General features: G+C 48.5%; 1 protein-coding gene across 2 annotated transcripts in view; it reads right to left on the reverse strand.

Annotated features, from left to right (window-relative positions):
- PRKCB (protein kinase C beta) overlaps positions 1–17,586 on the reverse strand; it is a 317,015-nt gene that overhangs the window by 13,017 nt on the left and 286,412 nt on the right. For both annotated transcript variants that reach the window (XM_034988039.1, XM_034988038.1), the window contains exons 15-16: positions 17,271–17,378; positions 12,698–12,838 (exon numbers count right to left, since the gene is read on the reverse strand). In XM_034988039.1, coding sequence (XP_034843930.1) covers positions 12,698–12,838; positions 17,271–17,378 — 249 coding nt within the window. The remainder of the gene's footprint in view (positions 1–12,697; positions 12,839–17,270; positions 17,379–17,586) is intronic.

Below are 17,586 nucleotides of genomic sequence, written 5' to 3' on the forward strand. Positions count from 1 at the left end.
GTCGGTGAACTAGAGTCCCATCTAGACTGTTAGCCTCGCAAGCGCTGAAGTCACACCACGGCCTTCCTGGGACTCAGGACAGGCTCTGCCACATAGTGGGCACTCAATATCGTCGGATGGATGAATGACAGTGTATATTAAGTGCATATTATTAGCCAGATACTGAGTTAAGTGCTTCGAGAGGATTATCTCCTTTAATCCATGACATCTCTGCTCTACAGCAAGGAATGGGTTTAGCGAACTTAAGTACCTGACTATGATTTGATCCCAGATCTGACAATGATCTCGATTCTTCCATCAGCCTTGTATGTTTCTTGCCGAAACAAACAAGTCGTTCAAAAGCACCCAGGAAAATCAACAACCAAACCCTCTGTTATCTCACTACCTCGATACCTTCATTATGTAACATTTTGGTGTGTGTCTTGGATGGCTGGATGAATAGATGGAGGGATGTTTGTCACTCTTTACACAAAGTATAGAATCATTCCTTTGTTCTTTAGCCTGCTTTTAAGAAATGAGATGAAATACACCCGTGTGAACAAAGTGTCATATTTTTCTTATCTGTTCTTCACCATTCATCCTAAACCCGCGTTGCTGGCTTCGAATAAACTAGTCCTCAAATAGCAATCACCCCCGTTACTGTTTATGTTTTTATAACTTTGATTCTCACAGGTTTGTGAGACAGGCAGGAAAAGGATTATCTCCACCTAGCAGATAATTTGGAAAGTTAACAACTTGGTCAGGGTCATGGAGGATAAAGGAGGGGAGCGGAGATTCAGAGTAGGGTCTGCTCGATTCCAAAGACCACAGGCTTTCTAACTACATCTCAGTGCCTTACGAATTACATCCCATCATGTGGCATGAACTTAAACACTGACCTCGGTTCCTATCCCAGCACCATCAATACCCAGCTATACAACTTTTAAGCAGGTGAGCTAAATTCCCTAAGCCAACTTTTTGTTAGGTCAAATGAACCTACCTTGTAGTGTGTGGTGAGGATGACTGGATAAAATGCACAGAATACGTGTGACGTGGTAGCCACCTCGGGGATGCAGACAGAGCCAGGTCTGGCCAGTGAGCTAGTCTGATGGCTGTGGCCTCTGGCTACAGACCGGTCCTGCAGGCCCTGCCACACCCCAAGCCCTCCTGGGATATTGCCCTGACAGGTACAGTCATTTAAAACACAAACTGAAATCTTCCCCGTCAAGGCTGCTGGGATATGGGAGGGAGCCTCAAGGTGACACCAGGCCCTACCTGGGGCTACCGGTTAGAAGGGAGGGACAGATGTGCGCCTAGGGGCAAAAGGGATACATTTCCACCCCCCACGCCCCCCAGCCTCACTGCCTCAGAAAGACATTTTTTGTTGTTGTTTTAAAGATTATTTATTTGGGGAGAGAGAGAGAGAGAGAATGAGCAGGGGAGGGGCAGAGGGAGAGAGAGAGAATCTCCAGCAGACTCCCTGCTGAGCCTGGAGCCCCGGGCCTGGTTTGATCCCACAACCCCAGCCAAAATTAAGAGTCCCAAGCTCAACCCACTGAGCCACCCAGGAGCCCCTTGTAAAGACATTTTAATTCGGATTCACATAACCACCTCTGAGTTGTTCTTCATACCCTACAGTGGCGGGGTGTCGGGGGGAGAACTTTTGTGGTTGTTTTTAAGAAACTGCACTTGTAAATAAATAAGAAACAAATGCTATTCTTTCCCTTTCTGGGTCATGCACATGTCTCGACATCATGGTATTGGGGTTTTCACAGAGTTAGCATTTCTGGACAATCAGCGAGCTCAGTGCCATATAAATGAGAAAGAAGAGGGGTGTAAAAAGAGTGGAGGGGAGGCTATGAATTTATCCTACGGATATATACCTAGGAAACCAGGAAGCTATTAAAGAATGAAGTAGATCTCGAGGTACTGATAGAAAACAGTCCTCCAGATGGAAGGGAGTAAAGCAAGGCACAGAAATCGAATGCAGCGGGTCAGCATCCTTGTGTGTGATGTGGGGTATTTCCATGCTTGCACACAGCCCGTCTAGACGGTCACGCCAGAACTGGGCAGCCCTGAGTGGCTCTGGGAAGGAGAACCAAGGAGCCTAGCTGAGGGGCAAGGGTGGGCGGAGGGGACTTAGTTTCACTGTGTAGTTTTCGACACTGCTTGCATATTTCACTGTTTCGGGGGGGGGGGGGTTGTGTTTTTTTCTTTTTTTTTAAAGGAGGGATGATAAGGGGCGCCTGGGTGGCTCAGTCGTTAAGCGTCTGCCTTCGGCTCAGGTCATGATCTCAGGGTCCAGGGATCGAGCCCCGCATCGGGCTCCCTGCTCAGCAGGAAGCCTGCTTCTCCCTCTCCTACTCCCCCTGCTTGTGTTCCCTCTCTCGCTGTGTCTCTCTCTGTCAAATAAATAAAATCTTTAAAAAATAAAAATAAAAATAAATAAAAGGAAGGACGATCAGAATACCAAATAATACGATGAGGTCAAAAAAGAGAAGACAAGTCCACAGGAGGAGGTCACCCTGAGGTTATTGACGACTCCATGAGAGAAATGTCAACACAGAGTTGACAGAGGCCAGGCGGGGGTGAGGCAAACTGAAGAAAGAGCAGATTGTGGAAAGTGGACACAGGTTTGAGGGAAGGGATTTTTAAGAGGAGAAAGACTTCACACGTTTATGTGCCAAGGAGGATGAACCAGGAGCGTTGGGGTGGACATCTGCCGCTCTTGTGTTCTCAGCAAGCATTCCCTCTTTTTCTGGGCATAGCAGCTTGATTTTTCTTAGAGGACCCACCCCTTCTCCTCTGGATGTCAGGTGGGGATGGGGCCTGGCCAATCAGCACGTTCTATCCCCCTCCACCCCCTGGCATAGCAATTGCGTTAGTGATGGGCATGTGACCCCATATCTTCCAATGAGCCAGAGTTCCGGGCTGCTGGGAATTTTAGGAAAAGGAAGCTCTTTTTTGGGCGGGGAGGGGGCAGAAGTTGCTAAGATTATGGGATGAACTCTGGAGCAGCAATGTGCCCAGGAAAGCTTTCTGAGAATGAAGAATGAAGTCAACAGAGAGGAAAGCTATTGCAGGGGACACAGGGAGATGGATTCCTTCTGACGTTGTGTGAGACCCTGGATGTAGTCACAACTGACTACCTGAGAAGTTTTTTTGTTGTTCTTTAAAAGTCAGTTTGAATCTTTGAGTCTGATCTGTAATCATAGCTTTTTTTTTTTTTTGAGATAGAGAGAAAGCGAGAGCAGGGGCAGGGGACAGAAAGGGAGAAGCAGACTCCTCACTGACTAGGGAGCCTGATGTGGGACTCGATCCCAGGACCCCGGGATCAGGACCTAAGCTAAAGGCAGACCGTTAACCGACTGAGCCACCCAGGCGCCCCTAATCATAGGAGCTTTGATTAATATTGAGAGAAGCTGTAGGCACAGAGTGGACAGAGATGTGCAAAGGGGTGGGGAAAGGGGGTTCAGGGCAGAAGGGGAGGGGAAGTCCTCAATGGATGGGGACACCTGTTTGCTGACACACAGAGGGAAGGAGGTCTAGGTCAAGATGACGATGCAGGTGCAGGGAGGGTGCAGGAAGTTGAGGGCCATCCATCGTGGGCACCCATGGTCCTCGGTTTCTCCCATGACTTAGCAGATAGGATTATCAGCTGAGACCAAGGGGATGGGCACTTTAGTAGGGGGACCTTCAGAGAAGAGGTTTGGGGACTTGTTTAGGGGACCTGGCTGAGACTGGAGCCTGGGTTTGGGGAGGCTGAGAGGCGTCAAGTTCTTTGCTGCTGGACAGCAAACCTGGTGTTTGCATCTTGGCTGCGTTTGACTCTAAGCCCACATTCTCCTTGCTTGACCCAGTCTCCCTGAATCCATTTGCTCATCTTCTCAAGTTCAACCCTTTGGTCAGTAGCTTTCTGGGGCATTGTGATAAGAATTACAATCTGAGCAGAATCCAAGAAGCTGGACTTCATCTACATTTACCCAACAGAGCCCATCCCCCAGGAAAGTGTTCAGACTCAGGATTGGACCCAAAACAGTTCAAATCCCACATCTGTGCAGCTGAGTCTGGGAGGTGAGAGAGGAAACACTAAAACCCAAGGATATGGGCTCTGGAGGTGAAGAAACAGGACTTTAAATTAAATTGGAACTCAGACTTACTAGCTGTGTGACCATGGGCAAGTTACTTAACCTCTCTGAGCCTATTTCCTTACCTATACAGGAGGTAATAGTAGAATCTATTTCACGGGATTGTTGTGAGGGTGAAATGAGATATATAAAGTAGACAGAGGGTTCTGCTCGCTAGTAAAATCGAATAATTTTATAGAACATGCCTGACCCATTTTATTGCTACTGTTGTAAATCATATTAATAAAGTCCTGCATCCATTAAATGGAGGGCCCATCTTCTTGTCCTGGTTCTGTTATATTCCCTGTGTAAGTCACTGAAGCGAATCTTCGGGCCTCTGGTTGCTCCTCTCCAGAATGATGGTATCTATACCCACTTCTAGACTTCTGTTCTCTTCAGTGGTTACTGCCAGACATGTCCTAATAGTTTTGTGCTCTCCCCTAGCACGTGACCTTCTCATCTACCCTTTCAATTCACACTGTTGACTACTGTGCCGAGGGACAGCTCAAAGCCATGCACTTGGCAAGTGATCTAGGAACTTCACTTGGCTCAGGATCTGCCAATTCCAACCATCTGAAGGGGGCCTGGTTTGATGCGCAGTTTAAACTGGTTCTCTGTGGGGCGGGAGAGGGTGGAGGGATGGAAAGAGAGATAAACAGAGACTTCGGGCTCTGGGTCCTAAACAGCTCTTGGCTATTTGTTAGGGTCTGAATGTAGCCTAATATTTTGATGAGGATCTGTGCAAACTTCACTCCCTCGATAATCGAAAGAACAAACAGAACCGAGTGGGCAGTAGGAGATGTCTACTCTTTAATGAGCCCACCTGGAGGGGCTCTGTTTGGATGCTGCCCCATAGCCCCCTTCCAGAGGTTATTCAATATCTGCTGTCTTTGTCAGCCTCGAAATCAAAGCCTTAAGGAACAAGCCGAGATTTGCATCTTTTAAAATCCTGCCAGTGAAGTGTAAAAGGTGTGAATATGCTACTTGTTTGTTGCAATATTTTAAAATAAATTTTAAATCATTTGAATTGTTAAGAATCTCGAATCTCGATTACGTAACAGACACCATTAGATGGTGGTATCATGGCTCTTGCCCAGGAGTGCAATTTCAAACCTGAAATGGGGCTCCCAAGTGCTTCTAATAATCTTTCCGAGGATCTCAGGCAGGTGCAGAGTCCATGGTTCAAGGCCCTGCTCTGCCATCTGCTAGTGGCTGACCTTGGGCAAATGTCCCCACCTTTCCAGGCTCCTAATGTGGTGACATGGACACCTACCTCATCCAGTCGTTTTTGAGAATTAAATGAGGTACTGCCTGGCACAGACAAGAACTCAATATCGTGTCTAATATACCTGAAGAGTACGGGTTTCAGAAGAATGATGTCAAATCCCAGTTTTCAAAAAGGGTATTGTTCTCCTGAGCACTTGGTACTTCCTAGGGGAGCCAAGTTCTGTTCTTAAATAAATCATATTAAGTAAAAAGTTTGCCCCCTTTCTTAAGCCTTGCATTTGGAGTTTTAATCGCAAACATACAAAGGTTACACTTTGTGGCTTCGATTCAGAAATGTCAGCACATCAAACACACACTCAGACACATACTCGGAGACGCTTACTCATACGGTGGAAAGGGCAATTAGGTTTGGAGAAGAATGTCACATGAACAGAAGTGCAGCTCATTAAAGCAGTACTTGAAGCTTCTGACCTCAGCTACATAAACAAGGTTTTCAGATGACAGAATTACCAAGAAACCCAGTCCTGTGAGCATGATTTAGTTTCTGAAGCAGTTCGGCATCTAGACTCCCAGAGGATGCAGGCCATGATGTGTGACCAGATCACCTATGCGGTGTTTTGGAAAATGCTACTACACGAGAGACTGTCGTGGTGCAGGATGGGGACTGGGGGCTCTGCTTTTCTCACCCTGCAAGCTCCCCAAGCTCGGCAGATGTGTGGATGCCTCAAAACCAGATGGGGCTTTATGTCAAGTGACGGGGAGCACAAGCAACCAGAGAACGTTATGGTCATCAGCCTAGATTGTACAGGAGGGGAGGGGTTGGAGTCCGTGAGGCCCGGCGCCCGGGCTGGAACGGAAGGAGGGAGTGAGCCTTGTTGATCACGTCCGGATGGTCCCGGATGGCTGCCTGGGATGAATGGCTGGAGGGAAAGGGGCTCTTCTTAGGGTCCCCTTCCCAACGAGCTGTACTCCTCCAGCCCTGGCCAGAGGGAAAGGGTCCATCAGATTGCTCCTACTGTAGAACAGAAAGAGAGCCACGTTCCCTGGCAGGCAGGTCGCTGTACCTACACCCTTAGTAGTTAAGACTCTGTGGATGGTAACGAAGCAGGCCTTCCTTGTGACCTAGTTACTTTTCTCTCACTCCTCGATTTGCTGCCTCTCTGCTGACAGCTGGGGAAGCTGATCCAAGGACTGCCCCCTGGGGGCAGCCGGAGCCTGGAGCCCCAGGCTTGTGCCCCTATCCAGTTTTCACGGCAAGCTTTGCACTGGGCATTGGGGACGCTGCCAGGTTTCACTAAGGCAATCCTAATAGGATAGGAATGCCATCCAAATCTCAATCAGACATTTTGATTTAAACATACTATACCCGCATACCTTCTGCTGTGCACCACATACTACAAATTCTGCAAGCAAACACACTCACCCACGCTGTGGCCTCCGTGCCCCCTGTTAGAGCACAGCCAAATTCTGAGCTGCTCACCCAGACCAAGGGGACGTCCCAGCTATCACCCTCAGCACAAGGAACCTCCCACACCCCCCTATAATTCACACTGAGAGGAGGAAGAACAACTGCATAGCCACACCCTGCTCTGTGCCCCGTAAGCCAGCCCTCTGAACTCTAGAAGCTTCTGGGACAGCCTATTTCATTCATCCATCGTGCTTTTCACCACGACCAACAACTGGCTCCCACATTATACTCGAGGAGAAATTATGCAGGCAGTCTGAAGGGATTCTCTTTCATCCATTCCTTGACGCCCCCTGGGGTAATTACTGAGCATCCTGCCAGGAACTGGGGAGGGCTAGGTAGGCCAAGATGAACACAACGTGGAGGTCCTCAGCAGCTCCATCCCGTCCAAGTGCCCGCTGCCTCCCACCTGGATTACTGCAGGAGCCTCGAACCATTCTCCTGATTTCACCCTCGCACCTACAACAGTCAGAGTGATGCTTTTAAAACCCAAAGTTGGATCATGCCACTTCTCTGTTTAGGGCCCTCCAAAGCCTGCCCAGTTCAACCAGAGTAAAAGCCAAAGAGCCTACTGTGGCCTAACCGATATCATCTCCTCTTCCCCTTTCCCTCACCCACTCAGCTCAGCACTTGGATTCTGTGCTCTTCCTTGACCATGCCAGGCAAGCTCCTGATTCAGGGCCTTTGCACCTGCTACTACTGCCCGAACCACTCTCCCTCCCCCCGCCCAAGATATACACACAGCTCACTCCCTCCCTCACCTTCCTCCCATCTTTGCTGAAATGTCAGCGAGGCTTTCCAACCACCCCGTTTAAAATCAACCTCTCCCCAACCCCGCTCTCCCCATCCCCAACTCTGCTTTGGTTTCCTCTACAATGCTTGTCTATTTTTAACATGTTTGCCGATTTCTATGTTTATTACTTGCCCACTCCCTCTAAAATATAAGTTCCAAGAGAGCAGGAAATTATATTATTTTTACTTCTGTGTCTCCAGCACCTAGAAGGGTCCCTAACTTCAATAAGCACTTGCTGTTGAGATGACCTGGAGCACTTGGCAACACCCCGAGGGGACAGAACCAGAACACACTGCCTCTCAACCCACTGCTCCACCACGTGCTCAGCCCCAGACATCGCCATCCAGCACGCCAACTAGCACCGCATACTGACCCACAACAGCCTGCCGTGTGGACTGAACCACATTCACCAGCATGCTCTGTACTGAAGCTCACACACCCCTTCACCATCCCACACAGCAACCACAACAGGATCTGCCATTCAGCCCATGGGCTGGCAGCACCCCCCGGACCGTGTTCTAGTCCCAGCCATGCCGAGCATCATCCCTGGCCCAGCAGCATTCCAGCGCATATGAAAATTAATGCAGGAGACAAACACCCCATGCTCTGGTGCGTATCCCTAAAGAATCCCATACGTTCCTCTGCACAGAGCATCGCAGCCTCGTATTTTATAGCCGTTCATGGGTTCATTCATTTATTCAGGAAAAATCATTAAGTGCCTGCTAGGTGCTAAGCCTTCTGCTAAGCACTGGGGATCAACACTGACAAAGACAGTCACAACCTTTCAATCTAGTCAGGAAGACAGACATTGCACCAAACAAGCAATTACAGTAAAGTGTGATGAGTTTGTTGATAGGACACTAGCGGATGATCCATCCCCAGGAATCAGGAAGAGTCTGGGCGAGCGGGAAGGAGCAAGGCACCGCAAGGGATGGGGGCTGGAGGCGGGCGTGGCACGGGGAACAGTATGGACATCGCAGGTGGATGGCTGTGCACGGACAGAGCCGGGAAGGGACGAGGACGCCCTGCGTGTTCGAGGAACTGCAAGCAGCTCAGAAATGCTTGCTCTTGGAGGGCAGGAGCCAAAGCTGGGGAGGGGGCAGACGCTGGACCCTGGAAGACCCCAAAAGCCATACATGCTCAGGAACAGTAGGCATTATGCTGGGGGTAGCAGAGAGCCACCAGGGAAGCTTTAAGCAAGAGGGACGCCATCAGATGCACAGGTAGAAGATATTACTCAGGTACATTACAATGCACCAAAGCTCGTGGATCTCCGTCGTTGGGAAAAATGCTCTGCAAGCAGCTCGTGCCATAACAAAAGCCGGCACTGCGAACAACTGAAGAGCTCATGTTAATGAATCTCCAATAATTGCACCCTTCGCTGGTGTGTGAATTGAATCCTCTGTTCCTGCCCTGTGTTTTTTCTCCCGCTGCACTCTATTTAATAGCACGCATGAATCAGGCACGCCAACAGATACACGCATGCCTTGTAATAACCCGCAGGCCTGCGGCACTCTGCACACCCTTGCTACGGGCCCTTACGGAGGTGTGCGGAAGGGGAAATGTGAAATCACTGAGTGGGGGTGAGGACTCTAAGGCTGGCGTCTACAATGAGAAAGGCATACGTGCAGGTTGAATCAAAAGAGGGGGTGGTATACCCATGATTATGATTTCTTTTTTTTTTTAAAGAATTTATTTATTTCTTTGAGAGAGAGAGAGATAGCAACAGAGACAGCGAGAGAGAGCATGAGGGGGGAGGAGAGGGAGAAGCAGACTCCCCGCCGAGCAGGGAGCCCGACGTGGGACTCGATCCTGGGACCCTGGGACCATGACTTGAGCCGAAGGCAGACACTCAACTGACTGAGCCACCCAGGTGCCCCCATGATTATTATTTCTAATTCAGTCTCAGGGAGCAAGGGCAGTGCCTGCTTCCCCTCATTACTGGTGGCAGAACATCTTGAAGAATATAGCCCAGTCCAATCACTGTACTTTGAAAGTCACGGTTAAACCCAGGAGAGGGAATTCAAGATGTTGGCTGGTTGGAAATCCTATCAAATGCAGAACAGTCGAAGGATCCTCTTGATCATTACTAATTACTGTGATATTTTTATATTATCCAGGATAAGAATAGCTACTTTTTCCTGAGTATATTCTAGGAGCCAAGCACTGGCTAGATCTTTTACATTCATTATTGCTTAGCCCAGAAGTTCCAAAATATTTACCCAGTTGGAATGGACTCAGTGGTAAATAACCAGTACTAACAGGAACCGGTTAAATGTCAATCTGACTTAGAGTAATCACTACCCCAAAGACTATAAACTGAGTCCATGGGCCACATATGACTTGTGGATGTGTTTAATTTGGCCTGAATTGTGTTTAATTTTTAAAAATTTGTTGCTGATACATCAAAAGATAGTGAGATCTCATACAAAAATCCTGATGAGGATGGGGGAATGAAGAGCCTGCCTCCCTGCAGGACAAACCTGGCCAGCCCGGTGCTTGGCTTGTAGAAGATGCTCAGGATCGGTACCTGTTCTTATGGATGATGTAAAAAATATTACAATAATCAGTAGTGGTCAACAGGGTCCTACAACTGTGCAGGTGGAGATAAGAACCCAGGTCCCCAGTCTGCCTCTGTCCCCAGCCACCTCCTCTCCTATTTACATTACCTGCCTGGCTTCTAAGGCACCTGAGCCTGTGACCTGTTCCCAGAAGCCACCACCCATTGCCCAGACTAGGCGAGAATCAGTGTCTTCCTGGAGGGCCCCACCCCCAGGGTTTCTGAGGAGGGGCCTGAGCATTTGGGTCCTCAAATTCCCAGGGGATACTGCTGGTCTGGGGACCACACTTTGAAAACCACTGGTCTACAACTAAAGAATGAACCCTCCCTAGAATGGCACTGGGTTCAACGCTGCTGGAGATGGGGGGTATTTGCATCCCTCCTCTGGCCAAGTGAGGAGTAGGGGGGAGGTACACATTTTGAGACCTCATGAATAGCCCCACAAACCTAAGTCAGTTTTGTGCCCCATCTCTGAGTTCCCAGTTTCCCAAACAGAGACCCCGTTCTTGTCTCCCAGGCTGCCATTTTGATCTTTTTCCATAATAGTTCATTAAAAGTGATGATAGAGCTTAGCACATGCAGTGTCCCTCTCTGACCCCAAGTACACACATGGACATCATCTTAAGGAACAGCATCAGCAGACTCAACACACTGTTCAACCCCTCAAAGACCCCCCACCCAAGACATTGATCAACATGTGACATGGCTAACAAAAATAATGATCTACTCTCCCAGAGCGCCAACTACGTGCTGGGCCTGCACTGAACGCTTCATGCATCATGACGATCCTCTGATGCAGGAACAATTAATGTTGCTATAGCACAGAGGATGAAACAGAGGAGCAAAGAGGCGAACAGACTCGTCCAAGTTCACCAGCTCTAGAATGATCAAGAGATTGTTGGTGGGACCCACTGTATTCACTTGAGGGTCAGACACTATTAGAAATATCGTGCTCAATTCTGTGTCTGTATTTTAAGATGGAAGCTGATGGCCTGGAAGACACTAGGCATTTGGAGGTGATGTCATTTGGGACATGCTTGCAGGTGGAAGGTGTGTGTGGGTGTGTGTGTGTGTGGGGGGTGGTATTTGGCCTGGAAATCACGGGATTCAGAGTGTAATCGGCAAATGTCCACAGGATGCACTGTAGAGAAAGAGGCTCTGAATGACAAGATGGGCCAGGGGGATGGCAGTTCTGGGGAAGCTGATTAGACACCAATGTGTATTTTGCAAGAACTAGAAGGGCTGCAGCTGCCTGCCTCTAAATAACCTGGCTTCCTAACCCCAGGGAGCGTCCAGAGAGACGCAGGATGCATCGGGGATGCTGTGAAGGCGGGATGCTAATGGTGTGGGATGGCGGGGAAGGTGCAGCACCAGGGAGATGTAAGAATCACCTGGGGGACTTTCTTCAGCATATGCGCCCTTTGCCCCCTGGGCATTCTGATCCGCCTTGGATGGAGTCAGACTGTGTGAGGTCTGAATCCCTGCTTCATCACACCCTGGCTGAGTGACCCTGGACAGAGCACTTAACCTCTCTGAGCCTACCCACCCTATTGCAGTACATGGAAGAACAGCACCTCCACAATAGCTCATTGTGAGGATCTCATCAGATGCCACAGGCAGCATGCTTTATGTGGTGCCTGGCACATAATAAGGGGCCAAGAAATTCCTGATATTAAAATAACTACCATTATCATCATGGAGTTCACAATGTCGGGTTTCGATGACAAGGTTTATGCGCACATTTCAGCCTCGGTAGCCAGCTTCACAGCTCATCATAAAGTAATGGGGTCTCCCTTTTTCTTAATCTAACCAAGAAATAGCCTGTCTGGGGAATTAAAGTTCGGATTAATTTAGAGCAAACTCCCCCCCCCGCCCTGGTGCTGACACGGACTCCCAGCCAAGACTTTGGGGAAGGAGAACCCTCCCGTGGGTGCATGACTGTGGGAAACGGGAGGCTTTTATTCTTGTCCTAGAGATGTTACCTCAAAGCCGTGTTAGCATTCAGAGCCTCCAAGAGGTCTAGGAGCATGTCAGCTTTTGCTTCATTCTGTTTCGCCACGGGTGGGAGCTGGCTGGTGGTGCTGTCTAATTTACCGACCGAGTCGTACTGTAAGTTTCAGGATTACATTTAAATCCCGCGGAGGTAAACAACATGACCTTTTCAATGTCAGTATGAAGAGAAAGTGACAGGGTCGAACCAAGGAAAGAACAAGGGCAAAATCAGACTCCGCATCCCTGTCCAAACCTGGATCTGAACTCTGCTCACCGAAGAACCATCTCCAAAAAAGTTACCAGCGAAGACAGTTAACTGTAATTGAGTCGGTAACACAGGATCTCAGTAGCTACGGTCTTGCCCGCCTTCGTAGAGGCCGGAGTATGTGAATGGAGCTCTCCATTTTTGTACCCAGTGACTGGGTGCCTCAACTTACAGACATATTCGAGTAGAGGCATCGAGGTCTCCCCCTCAGAACACCGTGCGCGCACACAACGGGAGAGGAAAGAGTATGTTATGCATGTGAATCCAAGAGTCAGGACAGTTTACTTACGGCTTTTGGCTTATACGGGGGCTGAATCTCTTTGCGTTCAAGTTTCTCCCAATCAATATACCGGAAAAACGCATGCTCCTTGATGTCGCGTTCACCTTCGGGTCCGCAACCCAGACGTTTGCCCGGGTGTTTGGTCATCAGCTTCAAGAGAAGAGAAAGGCTGAATTTAATGAACTTCGGGGGAGGACACATGAACCGCGCAGAAATAATGACTCCCGTGAATTAGGGAAGAAAGCGCAATGAGGGTCTCCATTTTTATTTCTTGCTTTCCATCCCAGGCAATAATTTCCCAGTGAGGTCTTTATGATCGGAGGACCCAACAACAGTGCCCAAGATCGCTTATGGTTAATCGAACCTGAGCCTCAATGTGGACCTGAACTTCAAGTGAGAAATGTCACCTGATGCATTCTGATTTAAGAATGAGTTTTATGCAATTACTGGTGCATTTAATGAGAACAGTTTCAGCATCTTCAAATTCCGCACCTCCTACCCCAAGAAAGCTGGAGTGTAACCAAGGCAAAGGCCACATTCATTCTGATAATATTTGCATTTCTCAGTAAAGCACTTGTGAAAATGACAAAACAGAAGAAAAAATATTAGTCGAATGGACCCAAGTTTCAAGTAATTACTTTCTGAAAGCTCATTAAATAGTCAAAACCTAGCCCAGCTCATTTTGCTTGTATCACACATTACACTAAACTCTGCTGAGGTTTCTTTGGTGTTCCATTTAAATTACTTAATTATCAAAACCCTCCATCTTTGGGTCTCTGAGCCAGTGCTAAATAACAAGATGAATAGATGCTCCAAGATGAAACCAGACAGGCTTCCTCTTGTAAATGAATCCAAAGCAGCATGAAAATCTCTCTGATCTCAAGACTTGAGCAAATGCACCGAGAGCAAAGACGGAGGGGTTGGTGATTATAAAAATGAAAAACCAAAACCCAAAACCAACAAGAAGACCTCAAAGAGGAAGAACAAGCAGTTGGAACATACGAGACCAAGAAGCTTCTCAGAGTTGACCAGACATCATGATGCCAGAGTCCTTAGATCATGCCCAGGATCTGAGGATCATGGCAAGGAGATGAACCCATCAATGTACACCTACCCTGTTGGACATTCAGCTTAGCCTGATTCCTGCTTCCAGATAACTTGTCATCAGAAACTATTCCCCTACACAAACACACACATGCACACACACACACACATTCTCCATATATGCTTTACCTGCCAGGGGGAAAATCATGGGGCACTTCTATTCTGAGCTGCTACTTGATCTGCACACAGGATCTTACCCAATTCTCACAATAACCCGATGAGGTGGGTATATTATTTTTCCCATTCCAGTGACAAGGCAATTGACGTTTAGAGAGGTGGAAGCAACTAGCAAGGATGCAGAGATAAGGAATGGCAGGGCTGGGACTCGATCTCAGCTTTACCTACTCCCGAACTTGGGCTTTTAATGAAAGAGCTCTTTGTAGGTGGGCTCCCCAGGGACATTTGTGGCTTGGTTCAGTCAGGAAGGGTTTATGGAGGGCAAGCACATTGGGTCAAGCCCTGACATTTGTATAGGATTAGGATAGGAGCAAAAAAGGGCTACGAGGTTTTGGTTAGCACTACCACTAATGTTATCAATGATGCCTTCTGTGTATGGAGTACTTCCTATGCATCTGCGCTCTGTGCTCAAGGCTTCCTGGCATTACTCTTTCATCTTCATTTTAATTTTACAACTATTATCCTCATTTTCCAGATAAGAAACTGGGTCCAGAGAAGGAGTCATTTGCCCAGAGGCACACAGCCAAGTAGCAGAGCTATGCTTTGAACCAATCTGCCCGACCCAGAGCTCTTGCTCCTCTGTGCTATGCAGTCTGCTTGTTTTCATGCTGACGTGTGGCCAACTGGGGCCTCTGTCTGCTTGAAGTTTGTTCAAAGTGGGAGTGGCAATCTGAGCAAACTTATACTCATTTTTTTTTTTTCTGGTAGAAAATACTTCTTTAATGGGATGGATATATAAAGGACTTCTCAGCTGGAATGGAATGGGTTTCAAAAGCCTAGCTCAATTTCCGTGTAAGGACGAGGATGCCAAGCGAAGAAAAGCCACTGCAGAATCATCCCACGCTACTAATGCAAGTCTCTGCCCAGTCACTGCACTCTGAGCTGATGTGCCTGAAGCCATGCAGACAGCTGGATTTAATCACTGTTCTGATCTCTGATCACCTCCCAGGCGCATCCCCTGGGGCCCCCTGTTCAGGAGGAAGCATTTGCTGTTGGCTGGAGCATCCTCTATTCTTTGGAGCTTCAACCTTGAAGAAAGAGCCCACACTGGACTCAGCCCACTCAACTCGGAAAGGTCCTCGAACCCAGTGGTAAGAAAGTCACCCCAGTTAATCCTGAAGGTTATGGGTCTTAAATTAATAGAAATCTGCTCTACCAGGGAAACCGCTAATTGGAGCTGAAGCTGAATGCAACTGACCTGGAAAATCCTCTCTCCTCCATGACCCACTTAGAACCCCCAGCTGTCCAGGCAGGGCAGAGTGGTGAAGGGGAAGGTCTTGAGCATGTATTAATTAAGCACCTACTATGCGCCTATACCGCACAAGGAGCTTTCTGTTACCTGATTGAATGCTCTCAAAAACATCTGTTCAATGAGTATTATTATTCCATTTTTAGAGATAAAGAGACAGAAGCCCAGAGGTGCAAAGGAGGACCACACACCAAGGAAGTGGAAGTGTTGAGATGTGCAAAGGGTTTCAATCTCCCAAATCCTCCACTTTAAAAAATTCCTATCACAGTGTATGCATACTTCAATGCCAAGAAAGGCCTGGCAGGTAACAGTGGTTCATAGCATTAGTAATAATAATCATAATAATGGTCCATGGGTTTTGGATCAGAACACCAGGCTCTGTTGTAAGGGATTCATTTGTATTGACTCATTCAATCATCAAAAAATCCTGTATGGAGTACCATCATTAGCCTCAATCCACAGACAAGGTTGAGGGACTTACCCACAATCATAGGGCTAATAATGCCGGGACCAGGATTTGAACCCACATGGAACTGGGCCCAATGGAGATTTCTGCATATTGAAAGGGCATGCCCTATCTAAAGGGGACATGGGCTTTCCACCCAGCTGGCTGATGCTTTCTTTATAGGAATGACAGACCAGCATGGTGAGATCAGATTTTTCAAGAGAAACTGGACAGTTAATGTTTATGGGAAATGCCCTGCTCTTGAAATGATGGCAATTATTAAACAAACTAAACGCTCTGTATATGACTCTTCCTCCCCCATGAGACTATGTCTACGGGGGTCTGCACTGGCCTTACACTGTGCTAGGTGATTCACCACGAGTAAGGATCTAGGTGGTGTTGTCAAGGTGCTCTAGATGGAGAGGTTGGCCCAGCTATTTCAAACTGCTGGAGTTTTCCAGCATTTCTGCACGCAGGCCAGCTCACGGGGCATCTGACTGGGGGTAGGAAGAATAGGGCTGGATCGGGCAGTGGGAAACCTGCAAACACCCTGAGGATCTAGGACCAGCAGCCCTGGTTTCTTCACACACACAGGTAGGGGAAACCACTGGGAAGGCATGTCCATGCCCTAACCTTGAAAATGCACCGTCCCCCCAGATTGGTGGGAGAGTGAATACTTTATAAAGGCAGCCTCCATGGGCCATATTCTCCAGGGCTCTCCTAGCATTTCTTGCACACCTCCATCAGAGTTGAAATGCGACCACATTTGGATAATAGGCTTGAAGGCAGTGGTTTTCAAGCCACATGGGGACTTTTGCAAAATACCGATGTCCAAACCATCTTTAGGGTAAGCCTGAGGTTCTGTGCAATCTGAAGAAGTACTTCAGGTCATCATGATAGCACCAAAGGTGAAGACAGCTGATCTCCAGGGACTCACCCAGGTCACTGTGAGCCCATTCTGTCCTAATGCTAGATGCATAATAACAAAGCAATCCTCACCAGTAAACATGGGCCCTGCCTTCTCTTCATCCACCGCCATGTACAAAATGTGCATGCTTTTCAGCCAGCTAGGGGTGTGTGGGGGGAAACTAGGGGTTCTGAAGACACTACATTTGGGTCAGCTTATCCAGAGAATCCGTTAGACTCAGTCTTTCGTGATATTTTCTTAGGACAGAAGTTACACGCTGTTTGTATGAGCCACACACATAAGCAGCAGAGCAGGCAAAGGCTGTAGGAATGGTGCTGCAGGCCCCTTGCACCCCTTCCCATGGGTTCCAGCTCTTTGGCAAGGTCTCTGCGTTTCCTATCTCATTCATCCAATATGCATTCCCCTGTGTGGGCTAGCTCCTGGAGCCCAGCCAGCAGCAAGATACGGCTGCCGGCAGATCTCTCTGGTACTTCTGTGCAGATTGGAAAAAAGCTCCCTTTGCTCCGGGAGGTAGCAGGTCCACGCCAGGCTCACAGGCCGGCAAGTGGGGAGACGGGTAGAGTTCAGTCTCCATCCCCCCCCCCCCCCCCCCCCCCTGGTGAGGCGTCCTTGTGCAGGGCACACCGTGCATTCTCTGCATGTGGTGGTCCTGGCTGCAAGCTTTCAGGGGCTCACTCACCCCTTTGCAGATGGCCACGGCTTCCTTGGACATGGACTTGGGGTAAGCCACATTGTGTTCCATGATGGACTGGAAGAGCTCATCCTCATCCTCCCCTTCAAAGGGTGCCTGTGGGACAGAGGAGAGTGTGGGAAGACAGGGGGACTGCCTGACCCTCCCCAGCTGCCCCAAACCACCGAGCCCTTTTCCCTGGGGTCCACAGTGAGGTCACACTCAGGAACTTCCAGGAAGAAGACGAGAAAAAACATTCAAAAGGACTTGGGTAACCCCAAGGCCACGAAGTCACAGGGGTTCCGATCTAGGAGCTGGTATCCTG

This window comes from Mirounga leonina, unplaced genomic scaffold (genome assembly GCF_011800145.1).
Source record: "Mirounga leonina isolate KUSES-001 unplaced genomic scaffold, KU_Mleo_1.0 Mir_448, whole genome shotgun sequence".
Taxonomy (NCBI): Eukaryota; Metazoa; Chordata; class Mammalia; order Carnivora; family Phocidae; genus Mirounga; species Mirounga leonina.